The 21,412-nt window shown below is 34.9% G+C and overlaps 1 protein-coding gene across 1 annotated transcript in view; it reads left to right on the forward strand.

Moving 5' to 3' along the window:
* TRAF3 (TNF receptor associated factor 3) overlaps positions 1-19,220 on the forward strand; it is a 93,331-nt gene extending 74,111 nt beyond the window's left edge. Inside the window, exons 6-13 of the mRNA XM_070931570.1 lie at positions 713-817; positions 1,527-1,694; positions 2,947-3,027; positions 6,486-6,560; positions 9,303-9,395; positions 12,609-12,749; positions 16,289-16,463; positions 18,649-19,220. Coding sequence (XP_070787671.1) covers positions 713-817; positions 1,527-1,694; positions 2,947-3,027; positions 6,486-6,560; positions 9,303-9,395; positions 12,609-12,749; positions 16,289-16,463; positions 18,649-19,220 — 1,410 coding nt within the window. The remainder of the gene's footprint in view (positions 1-712; positions 818-1,526; positions 1,695-2,946; positions 3,028-6,485; positions 6,561-9,302; positions 9,396-12,608; positions 12,750-16,288; positions 16,464-18,648) is intronic.
* The last annotated feature ends 2,192 nt before the right edge of the window (positions 19,221-21,412 follow it).

Here is a 21,412-nt window from a genome sequence, read left to right on the forward strand (position 1 = left end):
GGAGAGGTAGTATTTCCAATTTCTATTGTATTATGGTTCTCTACTATAGTTGATATTAATAAAAGTTGGAAGTACACAGAAAGTCCTAAAGGTTACTGAAAATTTCCTTGGACTGCAATTTTTTTTTGTTTAAAGACAAATCTGTACCAACCAATCTTTAATGTGGGAAAAATATAATTGCAATTTTCTGTGGCTAAAATGTTCATTTTCTCACCTTTTGGACTGAGTCAAAAATTATAGCTCAACATTTTTTATTTAACTTATTTATTTATCATATTTAGGAACTGCCCATCTTCCTCCTTTTATTACAAAATGAAGAACTATTCTTATGTATAATTTTCTAGATACTGCTAATAAAAAATGATCAGGGCAAATACCGTGTACTCTATAGTGCAATGTGATCTATACGAGTCTTTTTTCAAACTAATTCAGACTTTACACAATACATCTTGCTGTGCAAAGAAAAGTGAAGAAGTTCTTGTATTGTCAGTTTGTAGCAGTATAGCAATTGCCTTCAAAAATTTTTACTCTTAAAAATGTTCTAAAATAGTTTGTCAGATTTCATGTGAATTTATGTTTATATATTTTAATTCTCTAAGAGAAGTTTATTTATCAGAATGTAGTTATTTACATCAAGCGGATTAGTGCCAAAGTGATAAACTTTTAGATCATCACTAAAATTATAACTCTATTAAATGTCTGTTAATTCTAGATATTTAAAGATAATTGCTGCCGAAGGGAGCTTCTAGCCCTTCAGATATTCTGCAGAAATGAAAACAAAGGTTGTCGAGATCAATTGACCTTGGGACAGTTGCTGGTAAGTAGCTGAAAACCTTCAAATATGTTTTTGTCTCTCCCTCTCCTTTGATCATTGAATGGTGATTATATGATTTGTGGTGTTAATTGAACCTAAATTACACATTGTTTTAACAAAAACCCCACATCAAAGTTGTAATGTATGAAGTAAGTTAAGTCTGTAGACCAGGGGTGTCAAACCGGCGACAGATTAAGTGAATCTGTCTCCCCCATTGACTTTGCTTGTCAGGCGGTTGCAAAAGATGAATACATGACCATGGAACATTGCAACTGTCATAAATATGAGTCAGCTGTCAAGCATCTGAATTCTTATCATATGACTGTGAGGATGCTGCAATGGTTGTAAGTATAAAAAATGGTCATAAGTCACTTTTTTCAGTGCTGTTGTAACTTGGATCACTAAATGAACTGTTGTAGTCAGGGACTATCTTTATCATATTTTAGCACTGCTACTGCAAGAAGATTCAGATGTTTCAAACTTCTGGGTGGCAATCTCAAATTTATTGGCAACCAGGCTTTTGTGTTTTTTTCTCAGCTCTTAATATAATATTAACTTATATTTTATGCCCAAGGAAAAACAAGGGGGAAGAATATTTTGAATTTCTTGCAATCACTAAATAAAGTTAACAAGATACATTATCTTTAAATTGATAAATAAACTAAATGTATTACCTTTTGTGTATTGGTGACCTGGTATTTGTTGGTTTCAGACACATCTAAGAAATGACTGTCTCTTTGAAGAACTTCCATGTCCTCGTACTGATTGTAAAGAAAAAATACTGAGAAAAGATTTACCAGATCATATAGAAAAAAACTGTAACTATCGTGAAACAACATGTAAATACTGTAAAAGCCAAGTACCCATCATTATGATACAAGTAAGTATGCCTTCTTAGAGGGCAAAACAACTTTTCAGGAAACTATCTATGGTGAACAAGGTCTTTTGAAGAATCTGGGAGCCTTTAAGACAGACAGCTCATTCAATGCCATATGCACTCTCTTAATATAATAATAATGCACATTTTCTCCATTGTTTCTGATTCATTACAATTAGCAGCCTTGTAAATGGGATTGAATGGAAAAAGTCCAAAAGGCTGAAGTCTCCTAAAGTCACTTTTATTGCCTTGATTGAAGCAGTATTAAAACCTTGTTTCTTTAGAGGTTCCTTTGCAGATTTCGGGATTTAGTGGGACAAAATGCATGCCTGTAGCCTTCTAAAGTCTATATTTTGTACTTAAATTCTCAGATATGAAAAATAAGCCCAGTTGTGTTTTGCTTCAAGCTTGAAACAAAACCCTGTTTGAAACATTCTGTGCTGCCTGTATCCTATTGAAAAAGAACTTGAAACAGCTGAAGGGTTCATGTATTTGTTCGAGCCAAATATGGAATGTTTCAAGCTCTGAATGAAATAGTAGGAAGTGGTTGTGACTGCCTTGCAATCTTCTTTTTATCATAGTGCTGCAGAAATAGGTAGGATGCACAGTTGCAGAAAAATCAGCCAGTGTTTTAAAATTATCTGACAGAGGATGAATAGAACCATTTCTAGGGAGGGGGGGCAGTGGTAGAGAGAGGGAGAGAGAAAATAGATGAGAGAGAGAGAGAGATGGAGATGGTAAGATAGTTGTTAGGAGTAGGATACTTAATGGATTATTACTGAGTATCCACTTTATTTTTGCTCTATAAAACATTACTGTGCTGCAATCAAATGTTGTGCTTACAACATACAGACATGCACATACACTTTAAAAAGTGATATGTATATATATCATACATCATCACATGTGCATACACACACACACACCTTGCTGCACAACTAACAAGCAAAATGCATTCCTAGAAAATTATGTCATCATAAAATGATTTGTGCACATTTACTTCCAGATAATAGAACTGAAGATAATGTACATTTTGTTCAAACTTGGAACACTTGAAATGGGAGCTGGAGGAAGAAATATTTTGTGCATCTCTAAAAGGCAGATATTTCAGTCCTAAAAATAAATTATATTGACAGGTTATAAATTCATGTTATTTGTTTGAAGAAACAACTTCTTCACCATTTTATTTTTTGTCCAAGATAAGTGATTATGAATGTACAAGTACATGACATGACTTTTCTTATTGTTTTCTTAGAAACATGAAGATGCAGACTGTCCTTGTGTTATGGTTACATGTCCTCATCAGTGCAGTGTTTCAGCACTCCTCAGAAAAGAGGTAAAAAATCATATTGCAGAGCTGTTTATAAAATCAGATAACATGCTGCATTATATTAGTTGCTACAGAATGTTTTTTGTTGAAATAGTATGCAAGTAATTTTCCAGAAGCAGCTCCAATACATTTGAAAAACAAGGGAACCTTTCTGTTGCTGAAATTAACTTTAAAGGTATTCCTAAATTCCCAGAATACAATGCTGCAATTTTCTTAAATAAATAAGTAAACAAGCATCTGCAGTGATTGCAACATTTTTTTCCCTTTACCCTTATTATACGCTGCATTAAAACTCTTTAATTGTCGCAGGTATCAGAAAAACTTGTTTGTGATTTGTAATGAATGTGTAGTATAGGAGATTTTAAGAATTGTGTAATTGCTTGGTAAAGGTTAGAGCCATTGGACTGTTCGGCTGACATGAACAACTGAGTTCATAATCTGTAGTTTTTGTCTTATAATTTACATTATAAGGGCACCATATTTCTAAGAAAGCAGCATACAAGCTTTTATTTATTTCCGCCAATACTCTCTTTGATTTGAGAATCTATTTGTACTGGGAGCTAAAGTAATATACATGTAATGTAATATCTAGCCCAAATACCTACAACCTACATTAAAGATGATTCAGTCATACAGGATGAAAATTCTGCCTGAAATGAAATTTAAAAACTACCTTTAGAGATAGAGGAGGATTTGTTTGTTTGTTTGTTTGTTTGTTTGTTTATGTCTGTCTGAGCAAAAATAAGTGCAGAAATACATTAATCATTCCTTGGCAATACTTCTCCAGTCCTTTTTAGTCATTTTATTTCCAAAGTTCTTTTCCAAATGAACTCCAAAACTGTCTTGGGTTTAAAAAAAGCCCTGGAGGAGAAATTTAGGTAGATGATTTAGCATTCCATATCCTGCCAAGCAATTTTTCTTCGCAGTTCAAATGAATGGTAATGTCTTGCATTACTATACAACTGATTGAAGTAATGTGATGCTTCACCTTCAGTGTGTATAACTATAATCATATTCATTGACCCTAATTAGAAAAAAATTATCGTATGATGAGTGTATTTATTGGTCTGAGATTAATATGGATGTCTTCTTTTGATAGAACATTTATTAGAGGTCTACTGACCCAATGGAAACAGGTTTGAATCAGGGAAGGAACTAACTATTCAGAAGATGTATTTGAATTAACTGTAGAATAAACATCCCAAAATGCTTAGTATTTACACTGAACTTAATAAGGTTTGGTGGTTTCAGTACTGACTGGGAAATAGATTCGGGTCAGAAATAGACTTGTGGGTTTGTGAAATAGACTTGTGGACTTCAGCTTCCAAAATTCCTCAGCCAGACCCCTACAAACGATTGATCAGGTTTTGTAATAAGCAAATAATGTCTAGATTATTTAATAAATTCAGAAAAATCATTACAGTTGAATAAAGCTTATATATCAATATCATAGTTGGGGTTATACTTTTGTGGGATAATTTTATTGAGTTTAAATTATAAACAAAGTTTATCCAAAATTTTCTGAAATGGCAAAAATAGCTATTTTACAGGGTTCTATCTTATTGCTTAAGTCATCTGATTTGCCAACAGTGAATTAGTAATCTCTTCCACTGCCTTGAAAATCTCCCACTAATATGAACATTTCAACCAAAAAATAAGTGTAGTACAGAGGGCAAGAATGCATTAAAAAATGAAGGTAGCTTTCTTTCTACGAAGCTGACCAAGTAAAATTGTGAGGTCTGGGAGGAAAAATAATGTTCAGGAAAATGAATTTGTGCCATTCTCTTTACACTGAATAGATTTTTCTCTAGGATGATATTATTCAATTTTAAAGAATTACTTCTTGAGAAGTATGGATTGGCTGTTGTTCTTTATTTAAAAACTACAGTAGGAAGTTGAGTTTCTTGGACTCTGCCCCCCCCCAACTTCTATAGCATCTTTTAAAAAATTTTTAAGTTTTACAAAAATGGAAGCATATCCTATGTTACCTGCAGTTATTCTTATTCTGATGCTGTAAAGTGAAGCTAAAACTGTTTTTTGTCATGCATCTATTATATGCCATAAACAAGAAGTTGAGCTGTAGAGATTTTACAGACTCCATGATCCTGAGTCAAATCTCCATTAGTTGGAAGCAGAGGGCTGAGGAACAAGACCATTGACATTGTATCAAGTAGCCATGGTTTCAGTGTAGTCAGTATTCAGTGATGCTTTAGAGCAGGGGTCTCAAACTCAAGGCGTGCTTAGAACTGGCCCTTGGGCCTGTCCTGGAAACAGCGAAGGGCTGGCCTGCAGTGCCTCTGCCAGCAAAAACAGAGCTTGGGAGGGCTGCACGCAGCCCTGCCCAGATTCCGTTTTTGGCTGCAATGGCTTCCTGGAGCCCTCTGCCAGCAAAAATGGAGTGGCCTCCCTGGGCTCTGTGTTCACTGGCAGAGGGTTCCAGGTGGCCGTCATGGCCGAAAATGGAGCCTTGAGTGACATTGAGCTGGCCCCACCCAACCTGCCCCCCCTCCCGAGGTCAAACACAACCCTGATGTGGCCCTCAATGAAATGGAGTTTGACACGCCTGCTTCAAAGGATCCAAGAGCTTTTTGTGGAATAATGAAGACTATTCCTTTATTTACTTTTTCCTGTCTCATATCTACTTTAGTCTCCATTAAGATAGTTTTATATATATATATATATATATATATATATATATGTAGGTCTTTGGTTATTCGGGTCTTCTCCCACTTCCAATTTTACGTGGGAGAAGACCCGAATAACCAAAGACCTACATACAAACACCCGCGAAAACCTGAGAAAACATATATATATATATATATATATATATATATATATATATATATATATATATATATATATATATATATATACACACATGCAGTGTGAAACAACATGTAGTTACTTAAACAACTTTTATTTCTATGTGCTGTTTTAGTAAATACAAAATTTAATTTACAAATGTACATGTTTGTTTCATGCGATATTTGTTTAAAGTCTCTTGTCGAAATGTTCTATTTTCTTATCACTGGAATTTTGCATGAAAATCTGTTTTGAATTAAAAATTTGGGAAGCGGTCTGAGGGGGAAGGATGTGCATTAATACAGTGAAACCTCTATCCAGAATGATTGTCCCATTCAGGTTACTTAATGTGACTTTTGAAAAATTGGCTTTTCAATAAAAACACACTGAAATCCTTTTGAAATTAACTGAAATGATTATTTGATTAGGTTTCACTGTAAATGTGTCAATTTGTATATTCTACTGGAATGTTCCTGTGATTACATGTGTATGTGTATACTCTCAAGTACAACTGGAGGTAATATGAACACATGGTTTTAAAATAAAAATAAAACCAATCAACCACAATACAAACTTGTATTGCATCCCCTATATATTTTTAATCTTATTATGCATACATTTTCCATCCCCCCAAAAAAACTCACATTTTTTTCCTATTACAGTTGAATGCACATTTGTCAGAATGTATTAATGCCCCAAGTACCTGTAGTTTTAAGCGTTATGGCTGCACTTTTCAGGTCAGTATATAATGATTTATATACTTGATGAAAGTCTGCAATAAGAAAATATTATTAATAACTCTCTGGACTGGATTTGATGTCTCTTGTTATCCATGAAGAGAGAATGCATCCAGTTGCTTGAGTGATTAAAAGCTTCGTATTGGATTTACAGTAATGTCCTTTTTCTTTTCTTTTTTCATACTTTAGAAATTTAAATGGTTTCAAGAGTTTTGAATATCAAATTTAGAATATGCAAGACACATTTTTAAATTCAAGAAAGCAGACTGCAATTATTTCAGCTGTTTCAGCAATACATTTTTTTTCGTTAGAAAAGAAACATTTCAATTCTTCCTGTTTGAGTGGAATCAAATCCATAGCAGGCTAAAAACTTGTATAACTTCCGCTGTTGTGAATTTCGCTTGGATATGTATTCCACATAGATTCAGAATTTAGTGGAATGTGTTCAAGAAAACTAAACATATTAGTCCAGTACAAATCTGTTAGAAATATTATTGTAAGTGCTAACAGACTTGTCTCTTTTGACAATGAGAATTAAATCGGCAAAAACAAATTAGTATAGTAGAAGATGGGCTTTTTTTTTTAGCAAGGCTATGTTATTTTAAGTTGTGCAGTACATGTTTTTCTGTAAATTGCTTATTTGATATCAGTGTTAAGTTCCAACAGAAGAGCTATATTAAAAAGGATAAGGGTAAAGAGTAGCTCACTGAAATAAAATCCCTGCATGTTTTTTTTCTCTCTAATCTATCTTGTAGACGTGTGACCTGTGACTTAATTTTTTTTATTTGAATATTAACTGCCCCTTTGAAAATGTAATGTTGAATCCACAAAATCCTTTGTCCCCCATAGTTTAACACTTTGCAATATTTTGGAAAAGAAGGGTACTGTAATCCAAGTTCCATACAGAGCTATCATTCTCACTGTTTAAAATGGGGCTATATTTCCATGTAATGATGTTATAAGATCAGTAAGAAGTAACAAGACAAATAAACTATTTTCTTCTAAAAGTCTCTAGACACCAAATGGCAAATTAAATGGTTTGCATATAACACATTTGCTCTAAGAAGAAATAGACTCTCATGTTAGGATTGCTTCCTGTTCCTTCTTTATTTTTATGTTGTGTGTTTGAATATATATATGTTTTACATATAGTTTGAATATATGAAACACAATGTACATATTGACATAAGGATACTACATTTGCAACTTATTCTACATAATAATACTTTTATCAAAATGACATGTGTACTAAAAGTATGACAAAAAGGAATGGCAAATACAGTCTTTTTCTTAAGTACTCCATATTATAATTTCTTCTTCAATTATATAAGATGCAGAACTATATTGTGTCTACTATATTGTGTTCTGTACATTCTTTAGAGTAGAGAATTTTATTTTATTAAAGCAGGCAGTGCTGCTATTTCTGGGGGGTAGATGAATTGGGTCTGACTGTTTTCATTTCAGTCTATTCAGCTGAAACGGCATGTCTCTGTACAAAAGCATTTTGATAACCTAGAAATTTTGATCTAGTCCACCAAGTTTTGTTCCTGTGGAATTTTAATATAACTAAGAAAATGACTGCTACAACTGTTGCCCTCAAAACCACACTGTTGATAATATCCAACTGCCTGTCCTTTCTTTCTTCTGTCATGGATAGAAGGTAATTGAGTTGAAACTCAATTTTTATAACTTCATGGACATATCCATGTAGTTTTCTTAACAACAGTAGTGATATAATTTGCCATTGCCTTCTCCCTCCAAGCTTATAGGTCTCAGATCTGCTAGTGATCAGTAGCAGCCCAGATGACTTTCACCAATCTTAACTGATTAATATTTTGAGATTGGTGCTGTCACAGAAATTTAAAATCATGCAGACATCTCAGAGCCAATAGTCTTGTCATATCATCACTCCATAATCAACTAGATTTTTCTAGAAAAAAAATCGTATTTTCCTTTTCTTCCACGGAAGGTGGTATATAATTATCATTGATAACTTTATTAACTGTGAATTTGTCTAGACTCCTTTTATGTTGATGTCTGTCATATCATATAACTGTGGGTCTGTAAAATATTTTTGGTTTGTCTGATTGAATCTCTTGTAAATTATCTTAATTGGATAACTCCAGTTTTACTAGGATGAGAAAGAGAAAAATGTCATTTCCCCTATTCATTTCTATATAACTATGTACAAAGATGGAAGCACCAGCACCCATTATTTGGCTCTTATATAGGATGCTTTCCCAGGGGAGTTTGCTATAAAGATAAGGGAACTTAACATTTGCATGGTAAAACAGTGAAAGGAAGAGATGGTTTAATTGAGAATGAATGGATGGTCATGATTAATCCTTTAAAGAAAAAGACAGGGTTTTTGCCACTTTTTGAGGTAATTATTTGCTATAGAGCAGCATTTGTGGAACATTTTACTGTTAAAAAATATACTGCATAATCTTCAGTTAGATAAATGATTCTGAAATGTGATTTGAAATAACGATAACATAGTTGTTACGTTTTAAAATTTTTAAGAAGAATTTTTGGTGCATCACTAATTATTAGAAAGTTTAATCTGTGTTGTTATTTGTACTGGGTTTTTTTTATTAAAATAGGTCTCCAGTAATATGTTTGAAAAATGCATCAGTCAGTGGGTTAATATATAATACTGTTCAATTGTAGATGGGCAAATGCTATACTTTAGTGTAGGTTTGCTAAGAAATGAAGCTGGCTAAAATATATTCTTTGTCACAGGGAACAAACCAGCAAGTTAAAGCACACGAAGCCACCTCAGCAGTGCAGCATGTAGACTTATTGAAAGAGTGGAGTAATTGTCTAGAAAATAAGGTACATCTCCTGCTCACATTATCTTTCATACTTAATATATTTTTATTAATGGAGCACAGGTAAAATTCTGGAATTTAGAGTGGTTATCTAAGTACTCTTCAGTTTTAAAGGCAATGAAATGACTTAAATTTAAGAGCAAATCCAAACCAAACTCATAGTTAAAAATAAACATTGAAGTAGTTTTTTCATGAATCAGTGGCATATTCATATTGTGTTTTTAGCTGGATGCTTCTCATAAAATATTTCCCATTGGGTTCATCTCATAAAGAAAGGAGTTGGGGACTTTTAATAATAGAGCTGAAGGCTTTTATCATTTACAACTGATTAACTATCTCTGACAGAGGCTGTGCCAGAAAATGTTACTGCATTTCTGGGTTTTTTTAATTGCTCATAGAACTGTAATGCATCATTCACAGAATTAATTTCTGTTATATTTTATTGCAAAGTAAGGTTTATTTTACTTGTTGGATCATGAAATTGTATATTTAAACTTATCTATAATAGTTCCAACTCCAGTCTTTTTCCTTCTTGTTCTTTCTTCTTTATTCCCCTTACATAACAAATATAATAATAAATATAGTACACTCCAGCATATACATTTTTAACATTAGACTTCCTGAAATATACATTATCAGTATTCCTATGTTATATAACAATGAAATAAACCCACCAGTCATGATGCTAGCTTTCTTGCATCCCAATAACAGAAGTCAGTATTTGCTATTGTAGCATTCAAGATGTTAGCTAAACCAATTTAATGTTTATTTGTACACTTCTCAAAATCATTAATGCCCATGCAGTTGTCTGAAATATTTGTGTGTGTTCTCACAATACCTTAAGTATTTCAGAGAGAAGGAATGAGCATCACTGCTGATACTGGAATTCTCTTTTCTACGCCATCTCTATCCCCACAGAGGGAAATGCCAGAGAACATTCATGTTTTAGAGTTGTGCTTCTATTCTGTTATTTCTGATTAAATGGTTTGTCTGTGTTCCAAGAAAAACAGGCAAAATGGAGAGATGGCATAAGAGATCTTCTTCATGTGCAATATTAACAATTCTTCTGGAATATTAACAATATTATGCAATATTAGTAATTCTTCTGGAAGTAGTCAAAGTTCTCAGCTACCTCACCAAAGTACAGTTTCTGTTCTAGTATTCTGTAAACCTAGAAGAATATCTCAGTAACATAATAGGAAATATATAAAAACACTGTTTTCTGTTCAAGGTGGCTCAAAGGTAGAAGTGATATCTAACACAGCTGTTCAGATGAAAGGCAAGTACATGGTTTAGAGTGCATGAGGATACCCCTGTCATATCCATCTGCAGTAGCTTAAAGCAGATTTATCTTTTCCCAGTAGTCCATAGTTGTTCCTTCACAATACTGAGAAAAGATGTGCTTAGTTTAAGGAGTTGCAGATACATATTCTGAAACATTTTTTGTCTTTGAATCTCAAAAGAACAGCCCTAGGATTTGACATACTTAACTTGCAATTAAACAATAGTTTCTTCAGAAACGTGGGCTTTGCCATTTTTGTTGGAAAACTGTTTTGTATGGGTAGAAACAAGTTACAAATTCAAGCCTTATTTTTTTCAGAAGTGTGATGCTAGTGCCTTGTTAAAAGAAAATTAGACTGGCTTTCAAGTGTCAATATTGAAAATCTAAAGTGAAATTTGAACCTGATTCTTATCTTTAATAAAGCTTTATGTAATATTTCTTTCAAAATACTTTTGTTTTGATTTAGTTATGTTGGATTTCAACTCCAAAATGATTCTCAGGTAACATGGTCTTTGATGAGAATTGGTCAAATATCTGGAAAGCACCAGTTTGGGAAAAATGTTATTATGTGAGAAGTTTGAAACATTCTGTTATCCGGGTTGTCTTAATAAATAGAAAGAATATGAAAAAAGACATAGGTTATTATGTTATGGTATTCTTATTTAGATTTAGATTCTAAGGGCCAGCTGTCCTAGGCAATAGAGTCCAGTAATCAGTAAAAAACATATGAAGGGCTACAGATTCCAGCACCATATTACATGCAACAAGTACCAATGCAGAATTTGAATATCTTTATATGCGTCTTTTCTAAAATAGCCAGGAATCATCTCATCTCTTGCAAATTGTATTGCCTTTGATATTGTATTGTAGCTTTGTCATCTTAAACTAGAATATGTGAACAGGTATACTGGGTGTTCCCTGAGAGAATTCTAGGATAAACACTTATTCATAGAACTGAGATTAGCAGGGGAATTTAGTATGAATATAAAGCAGTACTTCTGGGATGGTGAATGCTACTTGTGGTGATACCACCTTGGAAGGTTACCTAATCTGCCTGAGGCTGGTTCTGAAATGGTAGGAAGTAAGATAAATAACGTTTTTAGAGTTTTGCTATGCCTGGGCATACATCTTCATTGTGTGTCTGTGTTTTTTAAAGTTCAACATTCTGCAAATACTGTTCGGGTTCCAGAGCAAGGTGTTGGGAGAGCATCCTCTTTAAAAAAACAAAAACAAAGAAGGATTAGTTGATCTTACACAGTTTAATTACTAATGTTAGAAAAATGAATGTTTGTCTATCTTGGTGTATTTTTACTGTTATTGATAGTCAGGGCCAGATTGGATGGATCATAGATGCTTATCCTTAGCAATTTTCAATAAGGTTTGCTTTACATGAACATTTTTCCTAGTTGCTCTCGGTTTCAAATATATAGAATGTGCCTTTGGCAAGACAAGAAGGCTGAATTCCAGGTGCAAGATATTTTTAGGGACAGAAATACAGTGATGAACCATGTGCAAGTTCTCATGGGTGACACATGCTGTGAATAAAATATACTAGTTAGCCATCTTTTATGAAACTGTTCAAAAGTCTAGAAAGTTGGCTGAGAATTTTAAGGAAACAAAAGCATGGATTGATTACTTTCAGGGAATATCAACAAAGCTTTTCCCTCTTTCATTTTTTTCCTTTGTGTGATTTCATTCATAAAATTATTACAGGCTGATTTTGGCTTTCATCACTTGTAGTTTCACTTAATTACTACATATATAATAGCTTCAGTCCTGGCCACAAAACACATCCCCAGTAGGTTTATTTTGTTTAAGAGACAAAGCAGGATGACACAATTATCCCCATCTTACTTCTTTTGTAATTCATTGACCATGAGAGATAGCTGAAGCTTTTCCACATTTGGAGAAATAATTTTAGGATTTTTTTTTCAGGTGGCCATGCTCCAAAATGAAAGTTTGGAAAAGAACAAGAGCATACAAACTTTACATAATCAAATTTGTAGCTTTGAAATAGAAATTGAGAGACAGAAGGAAATGCTGCGAAGTAATGAAACTAAAATACATCACTTGCAGGTAAGATTCTGGCTCTCCTTCCGTAAAAACAAAACAAAACCAGAAACCATCTCCTTAGGTATTGGTTTTCATGTTGAAGACTGGTCAAGTCTGCAAACTTAAACACTTCCCCAGGAATCCCCAGCAATGTAGATGCATGTTAATAGCTCCTTCTTGGTTATCTTGGTTGAAGTTATATGAAAACACACAAGTACAGCTTTTATGGTGAGAATGTATATCATTATTTGTAAATCCAAATGTGTTTAAATGTCACTTTTCTACCTCAAATAGTGGCATTCATATATTAATGTAAATTGTACACGTATACATATTAGGCTGATGATTATTGTTTATGTCTTTCTTTTTCCCAAAACAGTGGGTTAAAATAATAAAGGTACAGCTCTCTACATATTTTAGTACTGCAGAACTAATTGATTCTTTTTGTTAAAGAAAATACATTCTGGGCAACTTTTTTAAAATGTTTTTTTTTGAGCAGAAAGACAGGGCATAGCCCAATTTAGGTATGGCTGTGTGATTTAACAATCTATTTAGGTCATATTTTAGAGCAGTGGTGGTGAACCTTTTAGACACTGAATGTCCAAGCTGCGCGGGTGCATGCCCAAACTAAAAGGTGCATGAGCGAATGCATGGACATGCGTGAATGTGCAAATGCGCAGACATGCACACATGTGCAGGCATGCGCAGCAGACACCCGAAAACCAGCTGGCCGGTGGGAAGTGAAGCATCCCAACACCAGCAGCGCAGCAAGAGGTAAGGTCTTTTTCTTTCGTGAGCTTTCGTTGTTTGCAGGGAAACAGAAGTTCATGAAAGAAACACCACGGAGATCTGACCTGGGGCGATAGTGCACGTACCAGCAGAGTGGGCTCGGCATGCCACCTCTGGCATGCATGCCATAAGTTCACCATCATGGTTCTAGAGCAATTTTGTATTTTTTTTAAAAAATATGAGAAAATGCAATATTTTCACTGAATTTTCAAATGTTATAATTATGGAAGGAAAGTCATTCTGAAATTCCACTGGGTTACAGTAGATACTTTTCAGTATGGTTTTTCCGTGTTACAATGAAACTGAAAGAATTTGAGAGCATCTTTCCTTTTTTTTAAATAATGGGTGAATAATTGAGAAAATATTGTCTATACCATTAACCCTAAATTTCACAATTTCTGCCTGAGCTTTGAGCTCGTGTGTGTGTGTGTGTGTGTGTGTGTGTGTGTGTGTGTGTGTACTAAAATTCCTCCTCACTGGCTTGTTTGAATTTACAAATAAAGTATAATCAAGCCACATAGAAGACAAAATGTTTCTTCTTGTTCTCCTTCTAGAGCAAGATGAAATTAACTATTCTGGCCAGTTATTTTGCAACTCATGGGTACAAAAATGAAATAAATGAATTGTTTGCTTAAAAATCTTAACCAAATATTAATATGGCCTGGAAATACTATAATTTGAAACTGATTAGGAGTTATCATTAGTGGTGGGAACTGTTAAAGAATGATTCAGAAATCACTTACAATTTTCTTTTGCCTGTTGTAATAATATAGATACCGTAGAGAACATTATAGCTGGAGTAAATATTCTATTTAAGTTGGGTTTGAATAGTAATACTTGTCACTTCAAATCCTGTGATTGCAATTGCTTCCAGTTAAAATTTTTGCTTTTTCAAATTGTATGGGGCAATGTATTGTATTAGAAAATACAATAGAGCTGTGGTAGTGCAGTGGTTAAAATGCAGTATTGCAGGCTAACTCTACGCATACCTTGGAATTTGATCCTGATGGGGCTCAAGATTGACTCAGCCTTCCATCCTTCCAAGGTTGGTAAAATGAGGACCTGGATTGTTGCAGGCAATACGCTGACACTGTAAATCACTTAGAGACTGCTGTATAGCACCATAGAGTGATATATAAGTAAAGTGCAAAAGTCCTATTGATATGCCTTGTCCCACTAAACACTAGGAATCGGACCTTCTTTCTGGTTGCATAATACATTTATATTTTGCTGTGATGGAGCTAGTACAGTTGGAGAGTAACAGAGACCAAGCTTTGTAGTGATTTTTCACCCCAAGATTTTACTCAATCACATACTGTATTTTCCGGCGTATAAGACGACTGGGCGTATAAGACGACCCCCGACTTTTCCTGTTAAAATATAGGGTTTGGGCTATACTCGCCGTATAAGACTACCCCTCTTCCAATGCACACCAAATAAAAATTAAAAAAACATCAACTGGATCACCCACAATGTAAAAGCAGCTGTGCTAGGCCCAAAAGGGCCCCTGCAACAAGCAGGAACCTCACACAGCCACAACAAGCCCAAAAAAACAACTTTCACACTTTACACACACACAACACAACACAACTGGCTCACCCACAATGTAAAAGCAGCTGTGCTAGACCCAAAATGGCCCCTGCAACAAGCAGGAACCTCACACAGCCACAAAAAGCCACAAAAAACAACTTTCATACTTTACACACACAAAATTCCACATACAGCTTTGTGAGATTTTGTGTGTTTGTGTAGTTAGAGTGAAACACTACAGAAACACACTAAATCTCAGAAAACTGCACAAATATTATTTTATTTTATTTTATTTTTATATGAAAGCTAAATTTAAAACTTCCTAAACTTTAAATGGCTAGGTCTAAAAAAGAACAACTAAAAAAACTCCAATTAACTATTTTTTTAAAGTTCCCAAAGGGGAAAAAAACTTACCCAATAGAACAGGGGTCTCCAACCTTGGCAACTTTAAGACTTGTAGACTTCAACTCCCAGAATTCCTCAGCCAGCTTTGCTTTGCTGGCTGAGGAATTCTGGGAGTTGAAGTCCACAACTCCCTGCCTGCTTGATTGCAGGCAGGGAGTTGCTTGCTGATGGAATGGATTCAGGCAAACGAAGCAAAGCAAGTGTTGCGACTAGCAGCTAAGGTAAGCAAGCTGGAGAGGGAAAACTTTTTTCCTTTTACATGGCTCTGGTGATCCAAGATGAGTTGCCTGATTAGCAGGCAACTCAGCTGGGATAGTCAGAGCTTGGCTCGTCAGAGCCTTTCGGGCTGGTCTTCCTGGTTACAGGAGAATGACATCCGGCATATAAGACGACCCCCGACTTTTGAGAAGATTTTCATGTGTTAAAAAGTCGTCTTATACGCCGGAAAATACGGTACTTGCTATTTCTCACATCTCTGTTGATTTTGCCTGGCCAAAAAGAATATAGCAATATATTTCTTTTTCACATTGCAACTGTAATAGTAGTATTGTGCTACACAAATGTTTCAGTAAACTTCCTTCCACAACTAAATGGATGCCAAAGATATTTGTTTGTTCAAAATCGATTGAAAAGACTTGTCCAGATTTGTAAGTTTCCTTAAATTTTATTTTCACTTAATTGTTTTGCATTTAATAAGGTTTATTAGATGGGTAAGTACCAGAGTATGGCACTAGGCAGTCATGTCTGGTTTATTTGAAATTCTTATATAATTACTATGTAATTACTATTATTTTCCTTGAGGTTCTTCTATATTTATGCAATATACTTTTTTCTAAAAGCGGGTAATAGATAGTCAAGCTGAGAAGCTGAAAGAACTAGACAAGGAGATTCGACCTTTCCGACAGAACTGGGAAGAAGCAGACAGCATGAAGAGTAGTGTTGAGTCCCTCCAGAATAGGGTGACTGAATTGGAAAGCATTGATAAAAATACTGGACAAGGAGCTAGAAATACAGGTAAGTTTGAACATGAGATGGTGAAGTAATGGCAGATTCTGGCAAATTAGACATTCTGAAATGCGGCTGCCCTGTAACCTCTTGCAAGATATCTATTTATTTAACCTGATTCTTTTATTAATTTGCATAATGTTTATTTTAGAGTGTTTATGCTGCTAAATCAACTGAGGCATTGTCCTGTCAAGCCCCATTAGAGCAAAGTAGTATATATAGTTTGCTAAGAGCCACATAGTTGATAATGCTATGAGTTACCTTTTGATTGTTTAGGGGGAAAAGGGGGTTTCAGAATTCCAAAGGAGTTTCATTTCTTGAACTACAGTATATAAAGTATGTATTCAGAAAACGAATAGCAATTGTCTTCTAAAGGGAGAAGAAAACCGTATTTAATTACATTATATTTGGCTTGATACATTCCCCATTTATAGCTTGAGGTTACTTCTACTATAAGGCTTAACATCATACATGTTTAGTTCAGAGGAATCTTTCTTCTGAGCAGCACAATGGGATCAGATAAAATAAAAAGGTCATTGCCTCATTTGAATGAAGCAATAAAGCCACCAATTAGCAATATGACATGTACTTTTCTAAGAGGCTCACACAATACTGTTTAGTCAATTGAAAGACAAATTAGCATATAAAAGGATTGCCATCTGTTAAAGCACCTTGAATTACTCTTCATTCATTACAGAGCAGTACTATAGTCATTCAGAGCTTGAAGTTCAGGTAGGATTCTCCTTGCTTCTGCTGGTGATTGAAATTTCACAAGCTCCCATCCCAAAAAGAGGAAAGTGACTCTGGTAAGCATGGAGAATTAATTTACTGAGGAGAATTCTGAGAGAGATTAAAGCCCCCTATAATATTAAAAAAAAATTCAACTAGAGCAGTAGAACATTTAAACCACAGAAAATATGATTTCAGTTTCTGCATATGTATGCAAATATACCTGCACACACCTATCTCCCCCACATATACAAATTTGTATTTACCTTTGGAGTATCTTTCCTCAACAAGGTTGTGTCACTGAGCTTGAAGATCCAGATGGGGTCTATGACAATTTGCCCTGGCAAACACACCACAGCTAACTTGCCACTGCCAATTCACCACAGAATAACTCACTGCAGGACTAATATCAAAGAAACAGTGGACTAGAATCATTAAAGAAATGATGCAAAACGAGGGACAGAATAAAATGTGAATGACAAAAATTAGAATATTTTCTAATTTATTTTAAATAATTAAATTGATTTGTTAGATTGTCTCACATGAGTTGTTCTGTGGCAAATTGGCTGTTGTGAGTTGGCCACAGGGAGTTCGCTGTGGCAAGTAAAACCGGAGCAAGTTGGCTTCAGCAAGTTGTCCCATTCCATCCAGATGTGTGGTAGAGGCTGTGATGTGGCACTGATTTGTTTGCTGGTTCTTTTGGTTTTTTTTTAACTTTAGTTGCTGATTACTTATTTAATTCAACTTCTATGGTCATCTCAGTCAATGACTCTGGGCAGCTTGCCATTCAATATATATAATTGTTATCTTATTTTATGGTGTTTTTCAATGCTGTTAGCTGCCCAGAATCATTCATTTGAGATGGGTGGCCAAATAAATTGAAATAAAAAGTATAAGTACATGAACATTCAATACTTAGTCACACTGCAGGAAGGAAGCCTTTTATTTGTGTAATTTTGCAGATATGTGACTGATTCACAAAATTATTTCTGAAGACTCTTTTTTAATGTGATCGAAGTATTAATTTGAAGATGTTTTTCACTAATTTCACCCTAAGCTTTTTGCATGTTTTGCAAAGATCCAACAAGTTTGGGTGTTCTTTGCACTGAATTCTCAAGTATATATAGTTATTTATTGTTAAGTAACTGCCGTGGTCAGCTACCATTCACAAATACGATGGTAATAAAATATTAATTTTGCAACCAATATATACACTGATGACCAAATTCTGTGTTTCTGATACTGCCCGCTGGAGTGAGAATAACACTGGTGTAGCTGTACAAGAGAACTTTATTTGAATGAGATGGCAGCAACCAGTAATCTTTGCAGCAAGGCTCACATGTTCACTTAGCGATCATATTGCTTAAAGACCTGGTGGGTGTAAATGAAGAAAGAAGTGCGGCACAATGGGAAAATCCATTTGTCATTTTTTAAAATTTAAAAAAGTCCCTTGTTTTCTTTCTAGGTCTTCTAGAATCACAGTTATCTAGGCATGATCAAATGCTAAGTGTTCATGACATCCGTCTGGCTGACATGGACCTCCGATTTCAAGTCCTGGAAACAGCAAGTTACAATGGAGTATTAATCTGGAAAATTCGAGATTATAAACGTCGAAAGCAAGAGGCTGTTATGGGGAAGACTTTGTCCTTATATAGCCAACCATTTTATACAGGATACTTTGGCTATAAGATGTGTGCCAGGGTTTACCTCAATGGAGATGGGATGGGCAAAGGGACGCACTTGTCTTTGTTCTTTGTTATAATGCGGGGAGAATATGATGCATTGCTTCCTTGGCCATTCAAGCAAAAGGTCACCCTTATGTTGATGGATCAAGGACCTTCTCGGCGCCACTTAGGAGATGCATTCAAGCCAGACCCCAACAGCAGTAGTTTCAAGAAACCCACTGGGGAAATGAATATTGCATCTGGTTGTCCAGTCTTTGTTGCACAAACTGTTCTAGAAAATGGAACATATATTAAAGATGATACTATTTTTATTAAAGTCATAGTGGATACTTCGGATCTACCAGACCCCTGACATATAGCAGAAAGGCAGATTCAACAGAAGACAACTCCATTTGGGGCTCTTTTTTATATCTGTCTTCAATGAGAGGTCCTTAAAGCTCAGAGAGGACCACTTTATGTTAACAGAGGAAGAGTTTGGAGGTATAACTTGCATAGGGTCCAATGGCAAACATAGCAACCCATTAAGAAACCATAACTGTGGTGTATTTTCTAAACTAATAGGAACACTTCAAGTTCTGACAAGTTACTTAATCCTCATGAAGACAAAGATCACTGTCAGAAAAGCTTTTTGTAATTTATTGACAATAATTTGGGAGAGGAAAAAAAAGTATCATGCTGAATACGACATCAGACTTTACTTTCATTTTAACTAGAAAATAAAAGTTCACATGTGGGTTAGCTAGAAACTGTCAGCATGTTAAGTAAAAAAAAATTATGAAGTATTGTTGCAGTTAAAGATATTATTACTTTGAACATCTAAGTGCAATGTTGTCTGAAATACAGTATATTGTCTATTTTTAAGGCCTCATCTGGTCTCTGTTTTAAAAATTACTTTGTCAGAAGACCTTGACAAAAATGTCTAGATCTTCTTAAAAGTGTCTAAATCAGAGTCATATTTTTGTTTAGAGTTCTATTAATTGCTACAGAAAACATTTTATTTTAAAACTGTTGATAGACTGATATTTCTTGGAAGAAAAAAAAGATCAAATGCAGGTTATCACTTGTGATATGAAAAGAAACTATTCAATACTGCTGTTATTTCTCTTTAGAAATGTAAACCTACAATATATGTCGTAGTTAATGACACTATTTCAAAATTAAGAAAAAAAATCACTCATGGATGCTGTGCATCATTATCAGATTTATAATTTTCACCCTAAAATAGGGCATTTGTTGAACTTTGGAGTTCTAAATGGAATCCTGTATGTTTTTAAAGTTCTGCCTCATGCGCTCAGACCAAGCTCTATAAAATAGATGTGTGTATATAAACATATTATATTATATTTTTTGCTAAAGCATAAATGTGCAACATATTTTTTGGGTTTGAGAGGAGGCGTAGTGCTGAGTAATACCTATATGGGAAACTGCTAATTAATCCTCTAGGTAGAAATTTTTTCTACCGTATCTTACAGAGGATATCCGTTAGGAGAAAGCAGTGTCTTAATGGAAATACGGTGGCGTGCATGCATTCATGTGCCTTAGCTGTGACGTGCTGCTTTATAGCTCATAGTTTTGTATTCAGACTTTAATTTCAGATTCTTAGAATACTTGTTTTAACTGGACTTTAGGCATAATGTGCTGACTGATCTGTAAAACCCACCAATATTTTGCAGCATACAAAAATGGAAACCCAGATGTGTGTCTGGCTTGCCAGTGTTTCCATCAATGAAATACTACTTATTCAGGTGCTATATTTTTGTTCACAGTGCTCCTATGGAGCTAAGACTTCTGACAGTGCCCCTTCCCTTCAGTTTCCAAAGCAGTAGTGAAACTGCTGCAAGATAAAATGCCTCGAAGTAGCAGAGCTAATCATTTCAATTTGGCTCAATTCAGAATTGTGAGAGAATAGATTTGCTAGCCAATTCACAGTGATGGTTTTCTGGCAAACTGACACCTATCCCTGCAGGGAAACCCACAGGAGCCTCCTACTTAAACAACTACCTGAGCTTTACTAGAAAGCATTCTCCAGCCTTTAAATCATGCTGATTGCAACCCACAGAATTTACTGACTTCTGTTTTAATAGTCCTTTGTGAGACTAGTAAGTCTAATGGCATAGCTTGAGCGTACACCAACCATGTGGGTGCTGCTTAATTGCATGGGTGCTGTGTAACCTGAATGCTCCCCTAGAACAAACTGATGTGGACCTGGAAAAAGGAATTGTGTGGCCTGTTGTCTAGCCAGTGATCTTACATCCATTGAGCTTTCCTCTTAGGTTGGGCATTATAGACAGAGTTCATGTCTAGGACTCAGTTGAATTGTCATGTTTCATTGTTGTGTTTCTTGCCCTTGCCATTGGTCTTTATGGCTGTGCCTTCCTACCCAGTGCCTGCAAGAGGTATTTTTCTGTTAATAAATATACAGTGCATGCTGAGTGGTTTTCATGGGTTTTCAAGCCACCTGCTTGAATAGGGCCTGCTATTTGGCAGCCAGAGCATTTTGTAGCAATATGTCTTCCTATTCTTGCCTTCCATTATTCAGGTACT

Source organism: Pituophis catenifer, unplaced genomic scaffold, assembly GCF_029215685.1.
Source record: "Pituophis catenifer annectens isolate HBS135680 unplaced genomic scaffold, rPitCat1.0.hap2 SCAF_1, whole genome shotgun sequence".
NCBI lineage: Eukaryota > Metazoa > Chordata > Lepidosauria > Squamata > Colubridae > Pituophis > Pituophis catenifer.